The 15,152-nt window shown below is 44.6% G+C and overlaps 1 protein-coding gene across 2 annotated transcripts in view; it reads right to left on the reverse strand.

Moving 5' to 3' along the window:
* LOC141131190 (prolactin-releasing peptide receptor-like) overlaps positions 1–15,152 on the reverse strand; it is a 363,387-nt gene that overhangs the window by 55,991 nt on the left and 292,244 nt on the right. For both annotated transcript variants that reach the window (XM_073618240.1, XM_073618239.1), the window contains exon 2: positions 11,203–12,104. In XM_073618240.1, the coding sequence (XP_073474341.1) occupies positions 11,203–11,627 (425 nt within the window). In that variant the 5' untranslated portion in view covers positions 11,628–12,104. The remainder of the gene's footprint in view (positions 1–11,202; positions 12,105–15,152) is intronic.

Raw genomic sequence — 15,152 nt, forward strand, 5'->3', positions numbered from 1 at the left:
AAATTATGTGAACGGTGTGGGAATGATGGGAACAGTATGGGATTGATGGCAACGATGTGGGAATGATGGGAACATATGTGCATGGTGTGGGAATGATGGGAATAGTGAGGGAATGAAAATAATGGTGAGGTAATGTTGGGAACAGTGTGGGAATGATGGGAATGGAGAGGGAATGATGGGAATGAATAAAAATGGTGAGGGAATGATGGGAATGGTGTGGGAATGATGGGAACGGGGTAGGATTGATGGAATTGGTGTGGGAATGATTGGAATTGTGTGGGATTGATGGGAACAGTGTGAGATTGATGGGATTGTGTGGGACTGTTGGGAATGGGATAAGAATGATGGGAATAGGGTGGGAATAATGGGAACAGTGTTAGATTGATGGGATTGTGTGGGAATGTTGGGAATGGGGTAAGAATGATGGGAATAGGGTGGGAATAATGGGAACAGAGTGAGATTGACTGTGAGGGAATTATGGGAACATATGTGAATGGTGAGGGAATGATTAGAATGGGGTGTGAATGAATAAAAATGGCGAGGGAATGGGATGAGAATGATGGGAATGGTGAGGAAATGAGGGTAACAGGGTATGATTAATAGGAATAGTGTGTGTGGGAATAGTGTGGGAATGGGGTGGGAATGGAGGGTATGAAGGGGATAGGGGTGGGAATGAAAAAAAATGGTGAGGAAATGAGGGTAATGGGGTGAAATTGATGGAGACAGTGTAGGATTGATAGGAATGGTGTGGGGATGGTGTGGGAATGATTGGAATGGGGGTAGGATTGATAGGAATGAAGTGAGAATAATAAGCATGGTGTGGGAATGATGGGAATGGTGTGGGAATGGTTTGGGAATGATGGGAATCTATGGGAATGGTTGGAATGGTGTGGGAATGATGGAAATCTATGGGAATGATGGGAATGGTGAGGAAATGATTGGAATGGGGGTAGGATTGATAGGAATGAAGTGAGAATAATAAGCATGGTGTGGGAATGATGGGAATGGTGTGGGAATGGTTTGGGAATGATGGGAATCTATGGGAATGATGGGAATGGTGTGAAAACTTCCCATTTTTTTTTTTAAATTTTCTTCTCACTTTCCTTTAGATTTTTGCCAACTTTGTGTTGTAGGAAAGCAGAAAACATTTTAAACAATAGGAAAGTAAGAGGCGACTGTTTTCCTTTGCGGCGGGTATATTGAACGTCTGTATGGTGTGACTCTCATGTAGTTGCCCTCTATTTTCTACAATGTGATACAAAGCCAAGGCATGCTGTTCCTGCTTTGCTACCGCTGATTCCCACTCACCGAGCAAAATAAGTGAAACAAATGACATTTTGTCTTTTGTTTATCCTTTCTGCATCTCCGACCTTCATGTTTTATACTTAGCGATAGCTCCAAAATCTTTAAAAATGACTATAGCAAAGTCCTTCTTTACAGACCTTGTTCAGCCATGGGTGAAGGCACATTTATATCCCGCTCCCACTATGCCCAGGACTCCTGGACAACCCCCAGGGGATATACATTCCACTGTTTCCCAATCTTAGGGGCTCGGAGAGACTGACAACAAATACTGGGCATGTTACAGTGCCTTTAAAAAGTATTCATACCCCTTGCAATTTCCCACACTTTGTCATGTTACAACCAAAAACGTAAATGTATTTTATTGGGATTTTATGTGATAGACCAACACAAAGTGTCACATAATTGTGAAGTGGAAGGAAAATGATAAATGATACAAATAAATGTGTGAAAAATGGGGGGGGGGGGCATTTGTATGGCGCCCCCCGGAGTCAATACTTTGTAGAACCCCCTTTCTCTACAAGTCTTTTTGGGGATGTCTCTACCAGCTTTGCACATCTAGAGAGGGACATTTCTCCCCATTCTTCTTTGTAAAATATCTCAAGCTCTGTCAGATTGGATGGAGAGCGTCTGTGAACAGCAATTTTCACGTCTTGCCACAGATTCTCAATGTGATTTAGGTCTGGACTGTGACTGGGCCATTCTAACACATGAATATGCTTTGATCTAAACCATTCCATTGTAGCTCTGGCTGGATGTTTCCGGTCGTTGTCCTGCTGGAAGGTGAACCTCCACCCCAGTCTCAAGTCTTTTGCAGACTCCAACAGGTTTTCTTCTAAGATTGTCCTGTATTTGTCTCCATCCATCTTCCAATCAACTCTGACCAGCTTCCCTGTCCCTGCTGAAGAAAAGCATCCCCACCACGTGATGCTCCACCACCATGTTTCACGGTGGGGATGGTGTGTTCAGGGTGATGTGCAGTGTCAGTTTTCCCCACACATAGCGTTTTGTTTTTAGGCCAAAAAATTGAATTTTGGTCTCCTCTGACCAGATCACCTTCTTCCACATATTTGCTGTGTCCTCCACATGGCTTCTCACAAACTACAAACAGGACTTCTTATGACTTTCTTTCACCAATGTCTTTCTTCTTGTCACTCTTCCATAAAGGGCAGATTTGTGGAGAACACGACTAATAGTTGTCCTGTGGACAGATTCTCCCACCTGAGCTGTGGATCTCTGCAGCTCCTCCAGAGTTACCATGGACCTCTTGGCTCTTCTCTGATGAATGCTCTCCTTGCCCGGCCGGTCAGTTTAGGTGGACGGCCATGTCTTGGTAGGTTTGCAGTTGTGCCATACTCTTTCCATTTTCCGATGATGGATTGAACAGAGCTCTGCGAGATGTTCAAAGCTTGGGAGATTTTTTTATTACCTAACCCTGCTTTATACTTCTCCACAACTTTATCCCTGACCTGTCTGGTGTGTTCCTTGGCCTTCATGATGCTGTTTGTTCACTAAGGTTCTCTAACAAACCTGTGAAGGCTTCACAGAACAGCTGTATTTATACTGAGATTAAATGACACACAGGTGGACTCTATTTACTAATTTGGTGACTTCTGAAGGCAATTGGTTCCACTCGATTTTAGTTAGGGGTATCAGAGTAAAGGTTGCTGAATACAAATGCCCCCAACACTTTTCATGGGCCCGATGCTGCATCTGTCCCCTGGCGCCTCCAACACTGAGAATTGAGCGATCTAACACCGCCGATCGCTCGGTTCTCACAGCTTCCTGAGCAGAAAGCTGCTGACTGTCACTCACTGGCTCTCTACTCGACCACCCTTCCTCCCCCACGCTCACTGGAGGGGGGCCTAGGCAGCCGGCGAAGGGTCTCAGCGGCTCTTTGAGAGGCTGAGCCGGGTGCCAGTCCAGGCAGGTAGGGGGGATCCCGACTCCTTGATCGCAATCTTGCCCTGAGCTTGGACCGGCCCTGTGACGTAAGCAGACAGCGGACTTCAGCCCGCTGTCTGCTGAAAATGGGTCACTGGAGTGCAGAATGAACCGATCCATAGGAGGAGTACAACCAAACAAGCTTTGGCTGTACTTCTCCTTTAGCTTGGGTTCACACATGTGCGGTGCGAATTGAAGCTCAGGTTTCACTGGGAAGATAAAAATCAGTTGTTCAAAGGCTTCTCTGCGTTGTAGCTGCGGATCAGTGAGCAGAGGGGGGGGGGGGGAGAGGGGGAGGTGTAGTGAGGAGAAGGAGACAATCCTTGTTCAGAACGCAATGCATCTGCGAATCAGATGCGTTCCCATAGGAGATAATGGGCTTGTAATTCGCACCGCAATGCCCAAAAAACGCACACGTTTTTTGTGCAACGCGCAGTGTAAATGCAACGCACATATGTGAACCAGATACATTCAAATGAATGTATTTTAAAATGTCCTGCGAATTGGATGCGGTGTAAACCGCATCTAATTCGCATAGGTGTGAACGGGGGCTCAAAGGAAGTTGGAAAAGAACAGACTTATTGACAGGATCACCATGTGGAAAAAAAAAAAAAAAAACACGAATGCAGCCACCACACCTTATGCCGCGTACAGACGATTGCACATTCCGACAACAAAATCCATGTTTTTTTTTTCCCCGAGGGATGTTGGCTCAAACTTGTCTTGCCTACACACGATCACACATATCTGGTCGGAAATTCCGAACGCCAAGAACGCGGTGACGTACAACACGTGCGACGAGCCGAGAAAAATGAAGTTCAATAGCCGGTGCGGCTCTTCTGCTTGATTCCGAGCATGCGTGGAACTTTGTGCGTCGGAATTGTGTACACACGATCGGAATTTACGACAACGGATTTTGTTGTCGGGAGAACTTGAGATCCAGATCTCGAATTTTGTTTGTCGGAAATTCCGACGGAAAATGTCCGGCGGAGCCCACACACGGTCTACAAGCACCCATCAAACAGCTATGAGTAAGCACTTCATGTAAGTGTGAAACGCGTCAACTGTTGTGCTGTACCACCCGCAGTGGTGTCCTATGTACCCCATGATCCTGCTTCACAAATAAAAGAAGAATATAATTTATTCCGGTGTGCCGCTGTCCGGATCTTTTCATCCATCTACTCCCATCAAACATTTCCCGTCGGAAAATCCGACCGCGTGTACGCGGCATAAGCATTGGTAAGCTGAAAATGATTACATTTTTGTTTTTTAGGTTTAATAGGTCTCTAATCTCCCAGTAGCATGCCAAAAGTCTTCCCGGCCGTGGCCCATGAGCTCTGGGATCGCACTCACCCCCCTTTGATTCTTAGAGTGAGTTCCGATGGGCACATACAAAGAAGAAAAAGACAGCAAGAAGGTAAATAAAGTCAGAAAACAGATTGGAGCCGTGGCTGACGTGGCTGATGTGGCTGACGCGACTCGACGACGTTTACTGAGAAAATGGAGATTGTGTATTGCAGGGCTTTTTTTTCTCAAATAGGTGCTGGAACTCAACCACGACCCCCCAAAACCCCTCCCCCCACACACACCCTCCAAATCACATCAAATAGTGGGTGTGGTCCTTCAAATTTCATGAACATTAGGAGGGTCTCAAAGGGGCATTAAATACCAAGATTGCATTACAGAGTGCAGAGTTCAGGGGGGTGTTACACACAGAGTGCAGAGTTCAAGGGGGTGTTACACACAGAGTGCAGAGTTCAAGGGGGTGTTACACACAGAATGCAGAGTTCAGGGGGGTTACACACAGAGTGCAGAGTTCAGGGGGGTGTTACACACAGAGTGCAGAGTTCAGGGGGGTGTTACACACAGAGTGCAGAGTTCAGGGGGGTGTTACACACAGAGTGCAGAGTTCAGGGGGGTTACACACAGAGTGCAGAGTTCAGGGGGGTGTTACACACAGAGTGCAGAGTTCAAGGGGGTGTTACACACAGAGTGCAGAGTTCAAGGGGGTGTTACACACGGAGTGCACAGTTTAGGGGGGTGTCACACACAGAGTGCAGAGTTCAGGGGGTGTTACACGCAGAGTGCAGAGTTCAAGGGGTGTTACACACAGAGTGCAGAGTTCAGGGGGTGTTACACACAGAGTGCAGAGTTCAGGGGGTGTTACACACAGAGTGCAGAGTTCAGGGGGGTGTTACACACAGAGTGCAGAGTTCAGGGGGTGTTACACGCAGAGTGCAGAGTTCAAGGGGGTGTTACACACAGAGTGCAGAGTTCAAGGGGGTGTTACTCACAGAGTGCAGAGTTCAGGGGGGTGTTACACGCAGAGTTCAGGGGGTGTTACACACAGAGTGCAGAGTTCAGGGGGTGTTACTCACAGAGTGCAGAGTTCAGGGGGTGTTACACACAGAGTGCAGAGTTCCGGGAGTGTTACACACAGAGTGCAGAGTTCAGGGGGGTGTTACACACAGAGTGCAGAGTTCAAGGGGGTGTTACACACAGAGTGCAGAGTTCAAGGGGGTGTTACACACAGAGTGCAGAGTTCAGGGGGTGTTACTCACAGAGTTCAGAGTTCAGGGGGTGTTACACACAGAGTGCAGAGTTCAGGGGGTGTTACACACAGAGTGCAGAGTTCAGGGGGGTGTTACACACAGAGTGCAGAGTTCAAGGGGGTGTTACACACAGAGTGCAGAGTTCAGGGGGGTGTTACACGCAGAGTGCAGAGCTGTCACCGGACTTCTGTGTTTACAAGTGATTGTGGTCAGCAGCCCCCCCCCCCCAAGGGTCTGAGCCAGAGGTGGTGGAACTAAGTTCCACCAAGTTCCCCCTGAAAAAAATCCCTGGTGTATTGGACATATGAAGGGCAGTGCAAGTGACTCAGAACATTGTCCCTCCCGGGAAACCAGAGGTCCATTTCTATGGACGGTCCCTCTCCTTCTCCTGGGACCGGGAAGACGTTTGTTTATTTTCTCCTCAACATTCGTAGACTGAGATGATTGTTAATGGACGGGTCTTGTCGTCGATTCTATTTGCTGTATGTTGTGCTCAGAGCGGCGGGTAGAAGCCGGTGGAGGGATATGGTCTAAAGTGAACGCCATTAGTGGAGAATAATGCAAAAAGAAAAAAAAAAAAACCCGAATGAATGAAACAAAATGTAGAATAATTGGCAGATGGGAAAAGCTTTCAGAGCACAATGGTGAATTGTTGGATTACGTCTAACTAATGGCCGATTATCTTCCAGGGAAGGTATTTTTTTATTTTTTTCAGGTACTTTTATAGCACCAGCAATTTTCGCAGCAGCATCTATTGTACATTCACATCAGTCCCCGGCCTCAGGGAGCTTACAATCTAAAAGTTCCCTAACTCACATTCATACATACACTAATACTAGGGGCCAATTTAGACAGGAGCCCGTTAGCATGTCTTTGGAGTGTGGGAGGAAAGCCGGAGTACCCGGAGGAAACCCGCACAGGGAGAACATGCAATCGTTAGGCAGGCAGTGCTGTGGTTGGGATTTAAAATGATGACTCTGGTAGTGCTGGCTAGGCAGGGGTGCTAACCGCTTACCCACTGTTCTGCTCTCAGCAGGGAAATTCATTGTTTTTCATCCTGCAATATTAACCACTTCAATACCGGGCGCTTATACACCTTTCTGCCCAGCTTTCAGAGCTGTCGCACTTTGAACGACAATTGCGCGGTCATGCAACGCTGTACCCTAATTTTTATCATGTTGTTCCCACAAATAGAGATTTCTTTGGGTGGCATTTGATCGCCTCTGCGGTTTTTATTTTTTGCTAAACAAGACCGAAAATTTTGAGAAAAAAAAAAGTTTTTTTCTTTGTTTCTGTTACAAAACTTTGTAAATAAATAAGTTTGCTCCTTCAAGGTCTACAGTCTACCCTTTCAACGTATTGAAGAAGCATCTGTTTCTTGGGTTACCACTGCAGATGAGGGTAGAACATACTTTTCTTGCAGCAATAAGAAGTAATAAAGGTCTGGTGGGCACTGATAAGGCGGCACTGATGGGCACCGATGAGGTGGCACTGATGAGGTGGCACTGATGGGCACTAATATGCGGCACTGACGGGGCACTGATAGGCGGCACTGATGGGGCACTGATAGGCGGCACTGATGCATGGCAAAGATATGCAGCACTGATGGGTACACATAGGTGACACTGATGGGCACTTAAAGGCAGCACTGATTTGCACTGATAGGCGGAATGGATGGGCACGGATAGCTGGCACTGATGTACATTAATGGATAGTACTGATGGATACCAATCAGTGCCAAACAATAATGCCTGCCAATCAGTGATGCCCATTGTGGGCACTGATTGGCATCCATTGTGGGCACTGATTGGTATCCCTGGTGGACATGGGTGGCATACCTGGTGGTGACTAGTGGTGGGCATCCCTGGTGCTCCTGGTGGCGTCCCTGGTGGTCCAGTGTGGGCATCCTCAGGGGGGCTGCGCTGATAATCAATCAGCACAGACCCCCCCCCCCGTCAGGAGAGCAGCCGATCGGCTCTCCTCTACGCGCATCTGACAGACGCGAGTGAGGAAAAGCCGATCAACGGCTCTTCCTGTTTACAGCGTGATCAGCCGTGATTGGACACGTGGTAAAGAGTCTCTGTCAGAGGCTCTTTGCCGAGATCCTGGCGATGTCATGTGACGTCCGGTCAGGATATTGCAACCACTTTGCCGACGTCATACTGCTATATGGCGGGCGCCAAGTGGTTAAATTTGGCCACTAGATGAAGCCCTGAATAAATGTACGTTAATGGAAGTTAAACACTTCCGGACCGCCCGCCGTCGTTACCGCCCGCCGTCGTTACACATCGCTACTTTGACATTAAATACCGGGGTTATGGCAGCAGATAGTATTTCCTTAAATGGCGGGCGGTCCACTTTATGATAAAAATGGTCTCCGTGGTGGATCCGCCGCGATATCACTTTTATCGGTGGCGGGAGAAGTGTCCAACCCCCCTCCCGCAGCGTCCTGGTCGGCTCCGCCGCTTACCGGAGCCGTCGGTAGCGCGGAGATGATCCGGTCCTTTCCAATGCTTGCCACTAAGTGGAGTGAGGGAATGATGGCCCCCCCACTCGACTCAATGCCGTTGGATGACGGAAGCGACGTTTGACGTCACTTGCGTCCCAACGGCCTAAAAAATGCCAATTTTTTTTTTTTTTAAAAATTGAAAAAAAAAAAAAGGCTTTTTCTTTGTTTATTTTTTAATTTTTTTATTGCATTTAAGTGTAAATGTGAGATCTGAGGTCTTTTTGACCCCCCAGATCTCACATTAAAGGGGTCCTGTCATGCTTTTTTTTATTACAAGGGAATTAAAGTAATCCAAAAATGTTTTTTTTGAAAGTGACAGTGTAAAAGCAAAAAAAAAAAGTAAAAAAATAAAAAAAAAAAAAAATTGAAAGCGGCCCTCTCCTAAGTCGCGCCCGCATATGTCAACGATGTTCAAAACACACATGTGAGGTATCGCCGCAATCATTAGAACAAGAGCAATAATTCTAGCACTAGACCTCCTCTGTAACTCAAAACTGACCTGTCTGGTGTGTTCCTTGGCCTTCATGATTCTGTTTGTTCACTAAGGTACTCTAACAAACCTCTGAGCTTTACGGAACAGCTGTATTTATACTGAGATTAAATGACACACAGGTGGACTCTATTTACTAATTAGGTGACTTCTGAAGGCAATTGGTTCCACTAGATTTTAGTTAGGGGTATCAGAGTTAAAGGGGCTGAATACAAATGCCCCCCCGCCCACACTTTTCAGATATTTATTTGTCACCTAATTAGTAAATAGAGTCCACCTTTGTGTAATGTAATCTCAGTATAAATACAGCTGTTCTGTGAAGCCCTGAGAGGTTTGTTAGAGAACCTTAGTGAACAAACAGCATCATGAAAGCCAAGGAACACACCAGACAAGTCAGGGATAAAGTTGTGGAGAAGTTTAAAGCAGGGTTAGGTTATAAAAAAAAAATCTCCCAAGCTTTGAACATCTCACGGAGCTCTGTTCAATCCATCATCCACCTAAACTGACCGGCCGGGCAAGATGAGCATTCATCAGAGAAGAGCCAAGAGGTCCATGGTAACTCTGGAGGAGCTGCAGAGATCCACAGCTCAGGTGGGAGAATCTGTCCACAGGACAACTATTAGTCGTGTTCTCCACAAATCTGCCCTTTATGGAAGAGTGACAAGAAGAAAGACATTGGTGAAAGAAAGTCATAAGTAGTCCTGTTTGCAGTTTGTGAGAAGCCATGTGGGAGACACAGCAAACGTGGAAGAAGGGGTTGACCAAAATTGAACTTTTTGGCCTAATAGTTGACAAATAAGAATTGTACATAATCACATATTGCAGAAGAGACAAGAGACAAGACTATGAGAGAGAAGAACTCTAACTTTACAGTCTACCCTTTCAACGTATTGAAGAAGCATCTGTTTCTTGGGTTACCACTGCAGATGAGGGTAGAACATACTTTTCTTGCAGCAATAAGAAGTAATAAATCTTTCTGAGATATGGCTGGGCAAGTTAATTAAATCTAAGAAGATTATTGACCCTTCAAAGTGCAGCCATAGCAAATAATGTTCTGGGCAGAAGATCATAATCAAAACTAAATGAAGGTTGCACACACTGTCTTCATAGAATCAATTCTTCTGGGGAAAAGCAATTTGGTAGCCACTTACATGTATACTGTATTTGGAATGGGACCTTGGCCGAGGGTAATGGCTGGTAGAAAGCCATTATCATGACTCATAAGGTCTCCGCTTCCTACAAGGCCAAGGATCATATTTGGTATATAGGAATTTCTCGGCCATCTTAGGTAGGGCCATGCTTATTTAAGACACAAGCTCCCTGATTTGGTGAGTGGTCAGTGTAGGGGCAAGTTTATATATAGCCTAAGGTGTTAGGGAGTGATTCTGAAGAAGTTGGGTCGGACCAGCCAGGTCACATTCCTGCTCCTTGTTGCAGAAGCCGTTGGCATTACTGCTACAGGTTTCTTAAGTGGTGGTGCACCTGGCTGGGCCTAGTTGTACCTCGTTGAACCTTCTGCAATACACAATTCATGTTTTTCGGCCTCTGTGTGATTACTACCACTGCCGCAGCACACAGCACCTTGTGCACAAGAGTGTCATGCACATTATGGATCTAATTATCAATTTTTTAGATAAATACTAATAAAATCAGTAGTTTTAATGATAGTGGACATTATTACCTATGGGAGGGCACCATTTATTTTTGGTCTCTCGTCTTATGTCTCTCTCAATAGATGAACACATCTGGACAGGATAGTTCAGTTGTATGAAGATCACATCTGCCCGTGTATGTGTCCTTGCAAGTTTCAAAAAGTTAGGGTGTGCTACCTAATGTTCACATTTTTGGGACCAGACATATATATTGGTGTCAACAGAAGAGGTTTTAGATGCTGCTTGCCCAGTCCGATCCATGTGAATCTACTGAATGTGATGGCCTCGACCAATGCTGCTCCACTGACCATGCAACTGACGCATTTGGTCCCATCCACCGGGGCTTAGTCATAAAGTCCTAGTCTATGACTAAGCCCCGCTCGCCCAGATCCATGTGAATGTATGTGATGGCCTCAGCCGGAGTCATAGTCTATGATGAAATGTGTCAGTGTGCATGGTCAGTGGAGCAGCATTGGCTGCCATCACATACATTCACATGGATCAGGCTGGATGAATGGTGTTTCAAGCCTCTTCTATCAACACTACTGGATAAATTATACTTGATGCCACCACCTCTACTCCTGAGGACCACTGGGAAAATACACTTCACTTTATGCAATACATATACATTATTTAATACATCGGTCTACCCATGTTTCGTCTTTCCATGCATGGTCTCTGGTTTTATTTACCTTCACATTTGACATTTAAGCAAAATATTTTCAGCAAGATAAAAAGAGAAGGAAAAGTTACCTGTCCACCGCTATGGCCGTCAACGTAAAGACAGACACGTATACGGTTACTGGCTGTATCAGGAACACAAAGTAACACATAAACTTTCCAAAGACCCAGCCCTGGGAGTTGAAGGCATAGGCAAGGGTGAAGGGCACGCAGGTGGCACACATGAGCATGTCAGAAAAAGCCAGGTTTCCAATAAAGAAGTTGGTGACATTGTGCATCTTTTTGGTTCTCCAAATCACATAGAGGAGAAGGTAGTTCCCAAATATGCCTATCAGCACCACCAGAGCGTAGCATGGGATGATGACCGGCTTGTAGGACTGGATCAGCTGGACACCGGTGAACTCTGAGCTTGAGTTTGAGCTGTTGAGTTTGACTCTGTAGATGGTTAGATTGGCTGGTCCATAGCTTCTGCTCCCGCTGTTCTCCATCTTTTTCATCCAGTCTTCAAAGCCCCATAATATTCCACTGGAGTTCCATAATTAAGAGCTGAAGTGCAGAGCGTGTTTGGAAACCTGAGACTTGATAACTCTTGACTTAACTTCTCAATAAGGGAACTTTATCTATGTGTGACATCAGGTAGATCCAGGAATGTAGAGATATATTCCCACTCTACATGAGGTCAGGAGTAACGTTGTGACAGTTACTGCAGTTGATACGTCCCGAAAATTCTCAAATGTGTTGTCTAAATTTCCATCAAATTTTCTAAATTCATCGGCTGCATCCAATTCTTTCCACCATATAGGAAACCAATACGATCCCTCGGCTTTAGATAATTGGTGAAAATACGGTTTGGCCCCCTAAGGCTTGCACCGTTGTATCACTCCTCTTCCTCTCCTCTCCATGACGGCTTTGGTATTCAGTTTTCCACTATCCACTGTTAATATGACTTCTGTTCTGTAGCGGGATTGTTATTCCTAAACAAAGCAAGAGAGAGACATTTCAATGATTTAATTAGTTATTTGGTCACTTTTGTTTTGTAATAAGAATACAAACAATAGTTATCTTTGATAATCCAATATAAGCTTATTCAAAAAAGCCTCCTTTCTCTTTAAACTGGTAACCTGTAAGGGCTTTTAAAGTGTGCATATGGAGATTTTAGGTACAATAGTTTGGCGCCATTCCAGGAGCGTGCACAATTTTAACCACTTAAGGACCGGGCTTTTTTTTCCAGACTCGGTCTTCACCAGGTCTTTACCAGTTAATATCAGTTTTTTTTTTTTTGCTAGAAAATTACTTAGAACATCACTTCCTGACTCATGGGTTGTTGGGAAAAGATCCTGGAAGGAAAAAGTGGTGAGAGAGAGAAAGTCTCAGCCACATGTCCTGTCCATGTTACTTGTAGTTATACTTTAACCACTTAAGGACCGGTCCTCTTTTTGTTATTTGTTGTTTACAATTTAAAAACTTTTTTTTTTTGCTAGAAAATTACTTAGAACCCCCGAACATTGTACACCGTATTTGGGCAGCGGTCTTACAAGCGCACTTTTAAAAAAAAAAAAATACACTTTTTTGAATTAAAAAATAAGACAACAGTAAAGTTAGCCCATTTTTTTTTATATTGTGAAAGATAATGTTACACCCAGTAATTTGATACCCAACATGTCACGCTTCAAAATTGCGCACGCTTGTGGAATGGCGACAAACATTTACCCTTAAAAATCTCCATAGGCGACGTTTAAAATTTTTTACAGGTTACCAGTTTTGAGTTACAGAGGAGGTCTAGGGCTAGCATTATTGCTCTCGCTCTAACGATTGCGGCAATACTTCACATGTGTGGTTTGAACACTGTTTTCATATGCGGGCGCTAATCACGTATGCGTTCCCTACTGCGCGCAAGCTCGGCGGGACGGGGTGCTTTAAATTATTTTTTTTTTCTTATTTGTTTATTTTTATTTTGACGCTGTCCAATTTTTTGGGTCACTTTTATTCCTATTGCAAGAAATGTAAACATCCCTTGTAATAAAAAAAAGCATGACAGGACCTCTTAAATATGAGATCCGGGGTCAAAAATACATCACATCTCATATTTACACTAAAATGTAATAAAAAAAATAAAATAAAATTGAATTTGAAAAATAAGAAATAAAAAATTCTCCTTTAAGAGCATTGGGTGGAAGTGACGTTTGACGTTGCTTCTGCCAGTCAATGCTATGGAGCCGAGTGGGGGGGGGGCATCTTTCCCTCACTCGGCAGCCAGTCAAACAGGGGAGAGGACGCGATCATCTCCGCCGCTACCGGCGGGTCCGGTAAGCGGTGGAGACCACCGTAGCGCGGCGGGAGGGGGGGCCTCTCCCGCCACCGATAAAAGTGATCTTGCAGTGAATTCGCCGCAGAGGCCACTTTTATCTGAAAGTGTACCACCCACTGAAGAAGAGGATGCCGGGGTTATGGCAGCTATCTGCTGCCATAACCCCGGCATTCCTCTTCAAACAGCCGACATATAACGAGAGCGGGCGGTCCGTAATTGGTTAAAGCATGATATGTTAGGTATCTATTTACTCGGCGTAACATCATCTTTTATATTTTGCCAAACAGCTGGGTATTATGTTGTGGTTTTGTGCATTAAAATTCATCAAAGTGTATTTTTTCTCCCCCCCAAAAAAATTGTGCTTGAAAAACCCACTGAGCAAATATCGTATGACATAAAAATATGCACCACCCACCGTTTTATTCTCTAGGGCCTCTGCTTAAAAAAAATCTGTATAATGATTGGGGGTCCTAAATAATTTTCTAGCAAAAAAAAAAAAAAAAAAATACAGATTTTTTTTTTTTTACATAACTATGGAAATTGCACGGGCAAGACCAGTTTACACAACGTTAGAGGCACCCACATCCCTTTATATAGAAATTAGAAAAGAAACGCACTCACATAGCCACATCCGTAAATTGTGGGAATGCAAAAATGGGAAGGAGTACTAAACCAGTAAACCTGGGTCGGACTTTAGAGGCATAGGAAACAACAAAGAAGTATGAAAAATAACAATATTTAGTGAAAAGTACAAAGCATGAATAGAACATTCAAACAAGGTTAAAAATCATGTATACTAATACATAATATGCAGTGAGCCCTTGTGTATCACCGCGTTTCACCGTTAGGCTTCTTCAGGACACAATCAAGGTTCTACAGATAGCGAATAAAGAGAATGGAGCTCACTATTTTGCAGGAAAATTCGTCTCGAGTATGAGTATCCAGATAATTGCTCAGAGGTACCGTCCCAATGGAGACTGGTTAGTCAAGATCTATACAGAGGTAGGTAAAGCCAGCACAATCTGCTAGCAAGAGAGAGGCAAAATTGGCTAAAAAATTTCCGAAAGACAGGGGCAAAATGATACAAAAAGTGTTGACCCAGTACTGATAGTAGGGCAGGTTTTTTGAGCTTCAGAGCCCACCAAACAATGTGGTAACCAACTGGGAAAATCACCCAGATAACGTCCTGAGGAGGTGTCCACAATATAGGGCCGAATTTCAGAATTAAAACAGTAAAACGCAGCCCCTGGGAGACAGCCTTTATATAGAACTACAACAAAACGAGGGACTTTTTATTGGCTGCCATCTTGTGGACATACAGGCTCCCTGCATGCTTTCCAGTGCATATGTAAGAAGTGAGTGCTCATTATCGATTCATTTGATAAACACAGGAACTTAAGCTTGCAGGATTATACAATAGAGAAAATACTAGGGCTCCTTTGGGAAATGTATCCATATTAAAATCATTGCGGTTCTATATTCTTCTTTGGGGGAGGTCTGGCTGTTGGGCACTTGGCCCCACTTGATGGATGGACGTTGGCACTCCTGGACGGACACAACTTTTACAATAACTCCTTCCCTCTTCATCATTTGGAGGCAGGGATCCTCTTTTGGGAGACTATCTTTCCACAGGTGGACGTAGTTTTTATTGTCACACATCTATAGTAAGCAAATGATGTCGATATAACAATGTTTGTGTGATTTTTTTGTTTTG

The sequence above is a fragment of the Aquarana catesbeiana genome, linkage group LG03, assembly GCF_042186555.1.
Source record: "Aquarana catesbeiana isolate 2022-GZ linkage group LG03, ASM4218655v1, whole genome shotgun sequence".
NCBI classification, from domain to species: Eukaryota; Metazoa; Chordata; class Amphibia; order Anura; family Ranidae; genus Aquarana; species Aquarana catesbeiana.